Below are 15,034 nucleotides of genomic sequence, written 5' to 3' on the forward strand. Positions count from 1 at the left end.
AGGGAAGTATGGGGATAATACCTGGATCACTATCTAACTCTTCGTCCCGTCCTTTATGAAATACCCAGACATCTAATCTCCTGAGTCTCCACGAGAGGCAGCATGTGATCATGGACCAACCAAAAATGCACAATATTAAATGACACTGGGTGTGTAGTATCCACTATTAAAGAAAACAAACATTTTATACTTTTGCCAAACTTCACACATGCTCTTGTGTCTGTGGAAATGTGAAGAAAGACTACGGATGGCTTCTAATAGCTGTATTCACCACACAAGGAGAATGGCTGATACAGTCTTTGGATCCACTGAACAAAGAATGGTGCATTTGAAATGCTGCTGTATTTTTTATGCATGTCTTATAGAGATGTATAGTGCATGAGAGAGAGAGAGAGAGAGAGAGAGAGTGTGGGTGTGTGTTTGAAGATGGCATCCTGTCATGTTAAATAAATGAAGTTCCTCTATTTGTGAGTTATTTTTTCCTGGTTACCAGGGCTCGCTCAGCTTTTAAAAAGCACCAAGAAGCCCAAGAGATGACGAATGTGCATTCTCACAGAACATGGCCTAAAGGAAGATCCCCACAATCAACCACTGCCTTACATCAGAGATAAACACAATTATACATGTATATATTTTACGATGACCAATATTCTAAATGATAACCTTTGATATATTTCCAATCTGATATTACCTAAATATATATATATATATATACACAGTAAGTGATATAATTGTTTGTGTAGTTTTGTATCTCTATAAAATACATGGAAGTGTGGTCCTGCCCAACAGGATTGACTTGCAATAGAAGCAATGGCAGTGAAATATGTTTTGTAATAATTGTATAAATGCAAATATATATCTCCATTTCAATAATTTCTTAAGCCACAAGTAGGTGGATATTACAAGGACACTGCAGAATAACATAAGCTTCTCATTCTGATTGGTTGCCTCTGTGGTCCTCTTCAAAGACACAAAATATCTCTGACAGTCTCCATGTATCACACGTAACCCTTGCTGATACAAAGACATAAGTGGCTCAGGGTCTGTCTTACAAAAGCGTTCTTCGTAGGAAAATCCCATTTAGCATCTGATTAAAATATACTGTGTTTGAATGGATTTATGAAGTTCCGCCTCGAGACCAATAGTAGTGAGCAAAGCACTCAACTGCATCATCACATGCAAAAGAACAACTGAGAAGCTCACGCAGGAGCTCTAGCAGACAACAGATTGACTCAGAACCATTACATGAAATTCTTCTCATCATTTTGAATGAAAAAGGCAAGAAACATACAACAGTATATGCATATTTTTTACACCATAAAAATCAAATCAAAGTATAATGTGATCATGTTTTTGAGAGCCAGGCCCTGGACACATCGTCACCATGTCCTTTAAAGCAGCTTCAGTGAGTGTACTGGGGATAAGGTCTGGACCCACCATCACCATGTCCTTTAAAGCAGCTTCAGTGAGTGTGCTGGGGATAAGGTCTGGACCCACCATCACCACATCCTTTAAAGCAGCTTCAGTGAGTGTACTGGGGATAAGGTCTGGACACATCATCACCACATCCTTTAAAGCAGCTTCAGTGAGTGTGCTAGGGATAAGGTCTGTCCAGAGGGTGAAGAGGTTGTCCCCATGTTGAGGCATTTAGGTAAGGACTGGGAGCTACAGTTGGTCAGTGTGACATGTTTGAGTGGAGTTGAGGGGACACTGCATGCTCATCACATCAACATGCCTATTTGAACACAGAGAGAACGCTTAAGGTTTCTCTTTCCTGGCAGCTTCAGTCTCTGGGCTGACATATTACAACTTCTGAAAAACACATCTTAGCATGAAAAAGTATAAAATTAACCATCAGTAGAAATCAGTAAAATTGTAAACATCTTTTTTCTCAAGAGAGATTTGTGACAACAGTGTGATGTCATTAGAATGCAGAGGAGCTATGGAAGATCAAAAAATAAATTTCATATCTTTCCCATTGCAGGAAGCGTCAAGACGATACTCCTGGAAAACATTTCTATATTCCTGGTCTGGCCACTGGTAAACATCTTCACATTTCAGAATGTTACTGAAAGCTTAAGTTTGTTAGTCCAAAGAGAGAGGTGAGGCCTTAGATCTGGGTCTGCATTGGTACTGTTGGGAGTTTGGAAGTGTACGTATGAGGTGGACTCTGGGGCTTGATGCCCCTGGTTCTCATGTAGTGCAGAAACTGGTCAGGTATCTCAGCCAGGACGTCTTTGGCCAGACGAGCCATGCTCAGGATGTGGTTGCCCCTTGGGTCGATGTAATCCCTGAACGGCACAAACTACACAGAAGGAGAAAAGTAGAATTTAAGTCAGAATAAAATTACCTTACAAATAAATGAGATTCTATCATAAAAACCGCCTGTGGTCATGTGTGATTGGGAGGGAATGAACCTGAACGATGTCCCTCTCTGCAAATCTTCCTCTGGATGAAATCCTCACTTCATCTCCATCCAGCTCAATCATTTCTGAGGAGACAGATTGATCACATCATATCTCACATTCATCCAGATTGATCACATCATATGTCCTCCCCAGCTGCTGTAAATCACTCTCAATCAAATGAAAAACTAGTCTGGGAAGTCCCGCCTCACTTCTTCCGGCCAAATTGATTTTGCCTCTGCACTGGGTCTGGCCAACTTTGGATAGCCGTTCATTTCAAGATTTCCAGAATCCTTGGAGCCAATCACAAACTGCATTTTAGCTACCTGGCGCGCCATTGGCGGATTTAAGCTTACCACGGCTACGTTACAAAATCTACTGCACGGAGAGTTTTTAAACATTGGACATGGTGGCCGCCGAAGCACCGCAAAACTTCGATAAGGCAAGTTTTCTTTGAAAACAGAACAAAAACTTGCCCTGGAACATTCACACAGAAAAAATATGTGTTTGCTTTATTACCGATCGTTGTATCGTTGTATAGTATCGTTGGTCTGATTGGTTAAAGGCGTGTCCAATTACGTGAGTGAAGTGGATCGCTGATGAGTAGTTTGCCAGACTAACTGAGCAAATGAAATGCAGTGAAGGGGCAGGGAATTCCCAGACAAATGAAAAACAGCATTTGATGGTCAAACTGCTGTAAACTAATTTGTATTGCACGCATACTAAAATAAGACTGATGTATAGATGAGTGATGTGTCACTGTTGTCACATCAACGCCACTGCTACTCTGCTTCTCTCTCACACAACCACTGGAACAAACACACACACACACACACACACACACACACATTCATTGCATAACATAACAAATTCATTAGATGATGATCCCTTACATTGATCTCATACATTATGGATGACAGCACATCCCCCCCCCATTAAATGTATGCAGTAAAGATGCTAATGATAATTGCAAAAAACATACAACAATTTCAGCAAAGAAAATAGTATAGATCTAACCCAAAAAGCCTCATTAAAACATTTCTACGTTTGTATGGCCAAAGCATTTACAAAGTACAGTACTGTTAGTAACAGCAATACAAACAGTGTTTTCAGTCACATAGCATTCCTCCTGGATCCATGAGCATTCCTCCTGGATCATTTTGAAAAGTTTTCTTCCACATCTTCCAATTGGGGGTATGCTTTTCAAATATTTTTAAATCGAGTTTGTTCATATTTTGGACCGGCCTTGAAGAAGTGCACCTCTGAATTGAGCTTTTGACACATACTCTTTCTTATTTTGGCAGCCATCATGTTTTCTGCCTTTTTTGAATTTCATTTATTTGCCCTAAACTACATGAGTCTTACAACTGCTTTTATATTATAATTGTATAGTCTAGATGGAATGAGGAATAAGAAGTCCTACTGATTATTGTTAATATAAATGTGGTACCTCAAAATGGTACCTTCAACTTAGCACAGTACACACAGTACCCCTGAGTTTACACTGAAGGCCAGTTTGTGGACACCTGTGCTAGTCTACAACCTATTTCTAGGGATGCACGATACCGATACCAGTATCGGGTATCGGACTGATACTTCGTAAAAAAACTCGTACTTGTTTTTGTATGCCGATACCAAGCACCGATACAACCACTCAACAGTAGTTCACTACATCAAACTGGTCATGCTAATGTCACAAAATGTGATCTGTTGTCCTACCTGTCCTACCACTCTCTGCTGGACTAGTAGGTAGCTTTTCATGAAATAATCTGTAGAGGATAAAATAAAATCTGCCTCCAAATTAATTGCACTTTCATGGAGACCAAGTATTGGTACTCGGTATCGGCAAGTACACAAATAAAAATACTCGTATCAGTTTGTAAAAAAGTGGTATCGGTGCATCCCTACCTATTTCTGTAATCTTTTAAAAGGTCAAGAGTACTGAGTACTTTTAAAAGGTCAAGAGTCTGAAATTGCATATTTGAAAACAGTATTCACTGCCTCTAAGTCTAAAATGGAAGTTGTAAATATAGTTTCTTACATTCATTTGAAGAGCCATCTGGTTATGACCACGGTATGTTTATGTAAATAGAGCAGTCGACCAAAGCCAAATGATACTTCTTTATATTTCTCTCCTTCTCTCTCTCTCTATTTCTCTCCTTCTCTCTCTCTCTCTTTCTCTCAACAACAGCAGCGTGTCAATGAAGAACTAGGCTTGCAACTGAAGGGATGTGGTTTCAGTGTGGTTCTTTGATAAGGAATATCACACATTTCCTTTAGCTTTGCAGCATAGAGCAGCAGAAAACAAATGGGCAAAAATACACACACACACACACACACACACACACACACACACACACACACACACACACACACACACACACACACACACTACTCACATCATAGCACCAAATATGTCTTGTTCTGAATAAATAGATAAAGCAGCCCCTTTACAGGTTAATGACAAAATGTCACACATTCACATAAGGTGCATTTCAATCTCACCATCAAATTCAGCAGGTCCTACTCCAACGATGATTATTGACATTGGAAGACAAGAAGCCTAGGAATACAATGAGAAGAAGAACATTACTAAGAGCATATTTCTTTTGTGAACATCAACACATTTTTAATATGGATATCAGAACAGACACAGACCACAGCTAGAGAAGAAGTGTTTTCACCGTGTATTTAAGTGTCTACTGCCAAATTACAACTTCCTCTCACACCTCGGTTTCATAACAACATGCAAAAGGCAACTTCGACACGTCAGTAACATTGAGAGGTCTTTGACAACTTAATGTCTTCCTGCTGTGATATGAGAACATGCAACCTGTTTATTGTGTGTATTCAGCAGGAAGGCGATTCTCTTTAGCAAATAGACTCGGATAACTGAACTTAAATACGTTAGCAGCCCAAAGCGCTCAAAAGAGGAGGATAAAAAGAGAACAGGAGTGTACTACCAAGCACAAGTTGATTAAGAATCTCTCCTCTCAATAGAGAAGAGCAGAGCCAGGGATTGGGCAGTGTTGTTCATGACTGTGCTGAGCTCATGGCCCAAAGGGTCATCTTCTAATGGATCAGTACAGGGTGCCCTTTGTTAGGGAGTGAGATGAGGAATTGATATCTATTGCAATGGAGTTGTTACATCTGGTTCCGGTGACGTCCGCACAGCGAATGGCTGCTTAAGAACACAGCTCCTCCAATAATCAATATATTTTACCCCAAAAATACTCAAATAAAATATTTTTGTACTCATACACGGTCAAAATGTCGGGCCGAAATCAAAAACAAGGGAAGCAACAGGGAAAAAAGGTACTGAACAGAAAACCGAGTACATTCTAGCCCACCTCATAGGGATGCTAGCTCAAACCAAGTCACAGCAGCTAGCCTGGCCAAAGTATTAGAGGAGATTCGGGATTTTCGTCAAGATATGAATAAACAACTGAACGACATCAAATCTGAACTCACTAAAGTTGACCAAAAAGTTGAGAAAGTGGAGAATCGCGTTGGTGGGGTAGAAGACCGCACCCAGAATAACAAGTGGTAACTAAACTAATCAAAGAAGTGACCCAGCTCGAGAATAAACTGCTCGACCAAGAAGGTAGATCCAGACAGAAAAATATACGAATGTTCAATGTACCAGAAGACGCAGAGGGGACATCAATGGTGGAATTTGTGGAAAAGCTACTGCGTGATAAACTGGAAATACCCGAAGCAACGGTCATTGACATTGAGAGAGCACACAGGGCACTTGTTCTTAAATCTACTGGGGAAGACAAGTCACGGTCAATAGTAATTCGATTCCTGAGATACAAGACTAAAGAAGAAATCCTACGGAATTGTAACATCTACTTGACTCTGTGTCTGTGATAATATGTGGCTGCTGAGTCACTGATGATGAATGATGAATTCTCTGAATGCAATTGATAGTGTGAGGAGCCGTCATCCAGTACCTCATACTGTGTAGGCTTAGAATGAGTTTCTGGGCTTTGCTTGATGGCTATTTGTTCTCTGCTTATCAACATACTGTGTAAGCTTCATATGTGTTTGCAGCATAGAAGTTGCATGGTGAGCCTCTCCATGCTGACATCGCAATCGCTTGCTTTGCAATTGTTGTATGTGTGTGTGCGCACGAGCGTAGCCTGCGTTTGGCAATCAGAATTATGTAACGTTACTGGTTTAAACACAAAAATCCAGAAAATAAGATGACTCTGAATAGGCAACTCCAATTCAAAAGTAATATCATGCATCAACCTGGGAGGGAAGACTCACATTAACAATAGATTCTTTCGTTTGGGCCATGTCTGAGATGACTCCGTCAGAGATGATGAGGAGGATGAAGTACTCGGAGCCGTCTCTCACAAGGGAAGCATATCTGGCCATAGAGAGCGGAGAAGAAGGGCCACAGCACATTAATAAGAGAAGCCATTCTAAATAATGGAGCGTGTGTGTGGGTGTCGCCAGTTTGAACATGCAATTAGTTCTGTATGAGTGTGCACCACCTGGGGTGTGTTTTCAGGAGGTGGAACATCCAGGAAATTGGATTGGATTGGACACTGAGGGGTCTCTGGAATGGAGGTGGATGTGAAAGACACAGACCTGGCTACATGATTGATTACAGGTGAGAAGAAAGTGGGGCCGTAGAGGCGCACTGATTTGAGGCTCTGGTAGTAAGCTTCCATCACACCCTCTATTCCGGTGCAGTACGGGTTCTCAGGATTTCCATTCTGGGCCATGTGGGAAAGACAGATCACAATAGCAAATGGACAGTTGTGTCATTGACCAGCCAATGGGACTACAGTGAGCAAGTCAGTCATTACAAAATTAAGTGTTTTTAGGTCACTGAATGCCTACATACATTTTGATACATTAAAAGCTTTATTTCTGACATACTACATCATGTATTTGCTATACGTACTAGAAGTGTGTGTGTGTATGTGTGTGTGTGTGTGTTTGTGTGTGTGTGTTTGTGTTTCTCTGCTTGCACTATATTAAAATAAAAGCCAAAAAATCAATTAAATAAATTGAGTATTGACAAGGTACTTATGTTACCATTTGTTTGTTTAAATGATCAAATGAAGAACAGAAAAAAATGCTGTCATTAAGATTTTTTCAGCAGAAAGTATGCAACTGTGACAGCTGCAGAAAGTGTTCCTTCTTTCTCATTCCATGACTGTCAGCAGCCTCCTTGGAATAGGGAGCTCACTTAAGTAAATGTTAAATGCTTATCTGAGGAAGTGCATAGAGCTCGTCTCCAGCTCTCTGCCCTCTGGGCCAATGTGAGCATAGCACAGAGAAAGAGACTGTCACCGTGGAAACTGCATATGTTGAGGAGAAATGAGAGATTCCTGTTTTGTTGTTAAGAGTATTATAACAGATTTAGACATCTCCTGATAGGTGAGAGTCTATTGTGATGCACTGGTATCTAAGACATCCCTGATAGGCTGATAGGTGAGAGTCTATTGTGAAGCACTGGTATCTAAGACATCTCCTGATAGGCTGATAGGTGAGAGTCTATTGTGATGTACTGGTATCTAAGACATCTCCTGATAGGCTGATAGGTGAGAGTCTATTTTGAAGCACTGGTATCTAAGACATCTCCTGATAGGCTGATAGGTGAGAGTCAATTGTGATGCACTGGTATCTAAGACATCTCCTGATAGGTATATTGTGATGCACTGGTATCTAAGACATCTCCTGATAGGTGAGAGTCTATTGTGAAGCACTGGTATCTAAGACATCTCCTGATAGGTCTATTGTGATGCACTGGTATCTAAGACATCTCCTGATAGGTAATAGTCTATTGTGATGCACTGGTATCTTAGCTCTGACAGTGGTAGAGAGGGCTGGTCTGCCTCTGTATGTTAGTGACTGTTATTTGAGAACTCCACTATTCCAACACAGACAATTCAATTCAAACCCTTCTCTTCCTTTTCTATTTTCACAAGTAATCAAGTCACAACATGCAAAATAACGCATGCGATAAAACACTGACAAATGGAAATCCCTTTGTCCATTTTCGTTCTTACCAAGGCAAACTCGTGCGAGATCCTGCCATCTGGTGGAAGTTTTGCACCAAAGCCAAGTGCAGGAAACATCTTATCACTGTCATAGTCCTGGATGATCTCCCCCACTGCCCTTAGGGCCATGGCGTAGGCATTCTGGTGGTAGGGGCTCAGGTAGTGCAATGAGGTAGGCTGGGAGGGGTTACCTGCTCACAAACACATCATCAGACCAATGCTCGAGCAATCAGCTCCAACGGGGGAGTTCAGCATTCACATGTGGACACCAGAACACTTACCATTAGATGCAGTGAAGTCAATTGCCACTGTAAAATTGATCTGAGTTCTACAAGTGAAATCACAAAAGATAGTATTTCAATGATGGACTCCGGTTCAGTCCCAGACAAATTCAGACATACAACACTGATGTTAAAGAAAAGGCAATTAATGAAATGACACTGGCAGGAAATGTAACATGAGTAAAATGCCTAAAAAGCAAACAAATGTAAAGCAAACACTTAATGAACAAAAGTGTATGTGTATGTGTAATGTGTATTTGTATGTGTATGTGTATGTGTATGTGTATGTGTATGTGTATGTGAGTGTGTGTGTGTGTGTGTGTGTGTGTGTGTGTGTGTGTGTGTGTGTGTGTGTGTGTGTGTGTGTGCTCGTGTGCGTGTGCGTGTGCGTGTGTGTGTATCTGGCTGGTTGTGAGTCAGAAGGTATGTGAGTCTGTAATCCATCCCGGTTCTGCCCCCTCTGGTGCTCTTTGATGCTCACTGGCTGTTTAATGAAGGGAATACTTAAAGAATGTGAGGGAGGTATGAGCTTTGGGACAGAGTGTGCATCTCAGAGTAAACCAGTGGCACCTGCAGTCTCTAGTCATTGTGCCCCTGTGCAGAGCATAGAGCCCGCGCTACAAACTCCTCCCACTCTGAGCAGGAGCAGGGCTATTTTTAGCTGAGTTTAACCATGCTGGAGTTTTCTTCCCATTTGAAATAAAAGCGCTGCATGTAGGCGAGGCTTTTTCACGCCTGGAAAGACCCAGCAGCAGGTCTGCCTACACCAAGAGGAATGTCTTTCTCACTTTTTCTCTCTCTCTTTTCTCTTTCTCTCTCTTTCTCGTTCAGGCCCTATGGCTCTCCCCCGCCCTCTTTGCACTGGTAAATCACTCCCATTATGAGAAGCTGTGGCAAGCATCTAACACACGGCCATGCATACACATAAATGAGCAGCGTGCGTACACACACGTGCACAGTACCCTTTGTCCTACAGCAGGGAGGCCTGAAAAACTCACCCTCCTTTGATATAGTCCAGGAAGGTGACTTCAATGTCTATGAGGCAGGACAGCAATGTCACCTGTCGAGATGGAAATTTGGTAACACTTCCTATTAAGTCCAATAGGGGGACATAGCATAACACATTTAATAAGCAATGCATATCTCCTTCACAAACACCACATAAACACTTCATAAATGTTAACACATTTACTGGATGTGGATCAGAAGACTGGGAATGCTGCTCTTGTGAGATGGAGGCTCAGTCACATCAAATGGTCAGCGCATGCCCATGCAGTGAGTCAAAGTGGACTAGCACTTGTGAATGCTTACATACAGCTTATAAAGGCATGATGCATTGCTTATGAAGGTGTTATGGAAAGTAGGACCTTGCATAAGAAGTCTTACCAATAATTTCAATTGTTAACATGGACATTTTTTTTTCTTTTTGTTTCTTCTACTTCCATTCCATTCAGAACAGGCCTATCAGTGGGGGGAACATTATTTACAAAAAGTGAACTTACAGTTCCAGAATTCTTGTATTTCTTCTTCTTTTTCTTCTTCCTTGGGTTTACCACCTATTCAGAAAAATGTTTTAAAGAATCGAGTATTCCGTATGAATGCATATGACCACCTGGTTACACAGCCTTGTCATTTACATTGTTTCATTACATGCACTTGGTAAAGCTATTCTATTGACAATAAGAAGTACTGAAACCTCTTTGAAAATTACACAACAATCTCTCCAGGAGAGGACGCGGCTGCTGTTAATCTTCATATAATATATAACAAATGCTAATTTAAGACATACATAGATGACACAGATTTCAGAGCCATACCATCTAATTATCTGAAGCACAGATGGAAACAATAACAGATTGTTATGCCCTTGTGGCTTCCGCAATGTACAGATAATATATGTATCTAATTAAACAAGGTAGTGATATAAATATCGCCCCATCCCTCTGAATCACACACACTATAACAATCAAGCTAATTGCAACAGGAAACAATTGGAACAGGCTGTGGTCCACTTCAAATGTGTGTGCATATGCATGGACATGTGACTGAATCCTTGAACATACTAAAAGAGAGTTTGTGAGAGCCAGAGTGAGTTGTCTATTGAGAAAGAGGATGGCAGAGAGATGGTGACTCACCTCATACACATTAAACTGAGACTGGCCCTTGGACAGCTCCATGTAGCTGGTGCTGAACTCCCCAATGTAGTCGTGACTGGGAGAGAAGGAATGATGAATATAGATGGAGTGTGTTTACACATGGCTTTTAGAAATGACATCTATGGTCCATACTTTATGCCTCAACATGTCCTGTGTGTGTGTGTGTGTGTGTGTGTGTGTGTGTGTGTGTGTGTGTGTGTGTGTGTGTTTAGACATGGCTTTTAGAAATAACTTCTATGGTCCATACTTCATGCCTTAACATGTCCTGCTGTGATGTCATTCCCTTTTGCAATAGTAATAACTGGTTCCATAAATAAGCGGGCGTGTTTCTTAAATGGCCGACTTTCACGGCTTACAAACAGATTGAAACAGACTCTTACCCGCCATCTCTGTCCCAGTCATACACCTCAATCTTGATCTCTCTGCAGAGAAATGACAGACAGGATTCAATTACCTTTTGGTCAACAATTATTGAACTTTCATTCAAATGAATGAGCAGAAATACCACACTAGACCAGACACAAGGAGGAATAACTGGATGCTGCGTCCTAACCTGTCGTAGTCTCCATTGCACAGAACACGGACAGGAATCTTAAACGCCTGCCAGACTGGATCCAGAGTATTCTTCACCACCTCTGTTTTATGGGAGATGGTGAATCTATCCAACATAGACCACAGCACAATACAAAACAATCTATCATGTCCTATGATGTTACAATGTCCTATGTTTTGTGGCTGTTAGAAACAATACTGACTAAAATGGTAATCAAACATATGTACAAAGCCAGAAACTAATAACCCATGAATGGAGACTAAATCAGCTTGGTGAACCACATATTCTTTAGAATCACAAGCCACTGAACTGGTAAAGTTAAGTAGTAAAGTTTAATATTTAACACATTCAAGACTCAGATGAAACTAAATGTGAATTATTAATTGCAATAGCAATATACATTTAAAACAAAGAGGCCAAGGACATTCTCACAGATAAATAAAACATCATATCAATCACCAAAACCTCAAACCTACTCATTCGGATGTCATAACTCTCTCTAAAATAATATATGTTTTCCATAATGTAAGCCCTAATGTCTACCGCTAGTCATTTTAGTCCCCTGTCTCTTGAAAACATTAAATCTCCAGCCTAAAAAGAAGTCTGTAACAGAACCATGCAAGTTACATCCAATAGTAAGACAACAGTAATACAATTAGCATTACGAGATATCTACAACCTGTTACCGTTACACTTTATATTCTGTCTAGGTCAGGGTAGAAGTTCGGTTACTCACGTTCCATCTACATTGCTGCGGTAAAAGACGAGGAAGGGATCGGATTTCCCAAAAAAGTCTTTCTTGTCCAGTTTGTTTCCACAAAATTGCAACAGAACAGATTCCTGAAATAACACCCACAGAACATAGTAAACAAGTATATCAAGCATCTCAGACATACATGTATGATAAAAACATTTCAGAGGAGTCCACAGGGGAGTTGGAATATATATAGTATATGCATCAAGAGAGTCACTAAACTAATTTTTATTTGTTCACTGAGGATGAGGATGCAATTAATGTAAGTTATTCTGGCCTTAATCCTCTGAGAGGAATGGCCAAAGTGAATTACAGATCCTGCCTCAGGAGAGTCACAAAGGCCATGTTGGAGTCGACCTGCCATGTGTCTGGAACACCATGAGTACCCAAAGGTCTACATGTCTCACTCTACAGTTCCACCCTGAGAACCTAAAGGTCTACATGTCTCACTCTACAGTTCCACCCTGAGAACCTAAAGGTCTACATGTCTCACTCTACAGTTCCACCCTGAGAACCTAAAGGTCTAGATGTCTCACTCTACAGTTCCACCCTGAGAACCTAAAGGTCTACATGTCTCACTCTACAGTTCCACCCTGAGAACCTAAAGGTCTACATGTCTCACTCTACAGTTCCACCCTGAGAACCTAAAGGTCTACATGTCTCACTCTACAGTTCCACCCTGAGAACCTAAAGGTCTACATGTCTCACTCTACAGTTCCACCCTGAGAACCTAAAGGTCTACATGTCTCACTCTACAGTTCCACCCTGAGAACCTAAAGGTCTAGATGTCTCACTCTACAGTTCCACCCTGAGAACCTAAAGGTCTAGATGTCTCACCCTGCAGTTCCACCCTGAGAACCTAAAGGTCTAGATGTCTCACTCTACAGTTCCACCCTGAGAACCTAAAGGTCTAGATGTCTCACTCTACAGTTCCACCCTGAGAACCTAAAGGTCTACATGTCTCACTCTACAGTTCCACCCTGAGAACCTAAAGGTCTAGATGTCTCACCCTGCAGTTCCACCCTGAGAACCTAAAGGTCTAGATGTCTTACCCTGCAGTTCCACCCTGAGAACCTAAAGGTCTACATGTCTCACCCTGCAGTTCCCCAGCTCCTCTGCTGTGACAACAATGGTTCCACAGTTCTTCCCAGGAATCCCTCTGCAAGAGAGAACAGTGTGTTAAAGCATTAAAGCAGGAGAACACATGCTGATAACTAAGGCAGACAGTTTACCAGCACACATATCTGATGCTACAGATCTCCCAGGACTGATCTTGATTTAGTTCTTGAACCTGACAGGCACTTTCTTCAGCTGAGAGCTACTGCATATGACTGATCTGAAAGGAACATCTAGGCTGCATGTGTGAAAGCTTCCCAACTCCAAACACTCTTCACATTTTTTCTTTAAATAAACCAATCTGATCTGATGATCTGGGCATGATAGATTAAACCCAAGCAGCCATGCTCTGAAGAGACTATAAATATGAATAGTGAACAGTAAAAGACTGTACTGAACTGGAACTGTAAGAAACTGTCAAATCTGTTTGAATCAATAGTGCAAAGACAACCACAACTGTAGTGCTTCTTTAAAAAAAAATTTAAAAAAATAAAAAAGTCCCCAGTGACATTAGATGATCATCATGGTTGATAACAGATATGCAAATATGATTATAATCAGTACACTATCCTAAAATATTCAAAGACCAATAAGCATAATGTTTTCATTTTCAGGACAGTTAAATAGGGCAATGGTGTAATTGTCATTTGATGAAGAGGATTTTTTAATCACTATGGCATTGCATCTGGATCTGACAGCTATGCTATGAAATACGTAGATATTAACCAAATGCAACGTAGTTTAGCAAAGTTTAGATTCCAAAATAATTCAACTGGAAAATCCTTGTCCTTGTAAATGTGTTTACCATGACCATTCCTTTTTATTATTAAGTTTTATGATGAGAAATATGAAATATGTTTGCATTCATAACAACTGACAGCTGCAAATAACCGTTAGGACAAAATAACGTGATTCCGTTTTCTGGGTCCTTTGAATGCAGGAACACACCAGAATTCAGAGGACGCACATGTAGGTTTGTGACATGAAATATAGATTGGACAGTATAGAACTCCACCCTATGGATAATGTTTCACCCTTCTGGGCTGTCTGGTGGGCTTAGTAATGTTCTCCATTGTTCCATAACATTATGATCAATAACCACTCTGGTTGTATAGCTGTGACTCCATTTATCAAGCTTTTACGATACACACAAAGCTAGACCTTTAAAGACATGGCATCAGATGGTATAAATTCTATGCCACAAGATGGGTTATTTCTATTAGAAAATCCAACCTTGCTGCATATCCAATGACAAACGATGCTTCACCTTTCATGAAACTGTCTGTCATGTTTACAGAGGTGTAAAGATGACAATTTGAACCATGTGAACAAACGCTAGCAACCAGCTGAACACAATGTGAACAAACGCTAGAAACCATCTGAACACAATGTGAACAAACGCTAGTAACCACCTGAACACAGTGTAAACAAATGCTAGTAACCATCTGAGCACAATGTGAACAAAAGCTAGTAACCACCTGAACACAATGTGAACAAACGACAGAAATCACCTGAACACAATGTGAACAAACGCAAGTAACCACCTGAACACAATGGGGAATGGTGGCTGTCAAAAATCATATTGACAGTATTTTACAGATAACAGACAAAAAAGACACAAACAAAATATAATAAGATCAACTGCCCGGAACGTATAACATTGATATTGATGTGCAAGACTTCATACAATGAACTTGGATAATGTAGAAGACCATTTACTAAGGTTAAAGTGGATCAACTGTTTGC

The 15,034-nt window shown here is 40.7% G+C and overlaps 1 protein-coding gene across 1 annotated transcript in view; it reads right to left on the bottom strand.

Moving 5' to 3' along the window:
* Positions 1-2,110: 2,110 nt before the first annotated feature.
* Positions 2,111-15,034, bottom strand: part of cpne8 (copine VIII) — a gene marked incomplete at both ends in the record, with an annotated part of 33,614 nt that continues 20,690 nt past the window's right edge. Inside the window, 14 exons of the mRNA XM_080841953.1 lie at positions 2,111-2,305; positions 2,418-2,491; positions 4,911-4,968; positions 6,681-6,783; positions 7,008-7,135; positions 8,438-8,619; positions 8,710-8,756; positions 9,708-9,769; positions 10,212-10,265; positions 10,845-10,920; positions 11,246-11,287; positions 11,419-11,523; positions 12,155-12,258; positions 13,268-13,331. Of these exons, the coding sequence (XP_080698079.1) occupies positions 2,111-2,305; positions 2,418-2,491; positions 4,911-4,968; positions 6,681-6,783; positions 7,008-7,135; positions 8,438-8,619; positions 8,710-8,756; positions 9,708-9,769; positions 10,212-10,265; positions 10,845-10,920; positions 11,246-11,287; positions 11,419-11,523; positions 12,155-12,258; positions 13,268-13,331 (1,294 nt within the window). The remainder of the gene's footprint in view (positions 2,306-2,417; positions 2,492-4,910; positions 4,969-6,680; positions 6,784-7,007; positions 7,136-8,437; positions 8,620-8,709; positions 8,757-9,707; positions 9,770-10,211; positions 10,266-10,844; positions 10,921-11,245; positions 11,288-11,418; positions 11,524-12,154; positions 12,259-13,267; positions 13,332-15,034) is intronic.

This window comes from Sprattus sprattus (genome assembly GCF_963457725.1).
Source record: "Sprattus sprattus genome assembly, chromosome: 7".
NCBI lineage: Eukaryota > Metazoa > Chordata > Actinopteri > Clupeiformes > Clupeidae > Sprattus > Sprattus sprattus.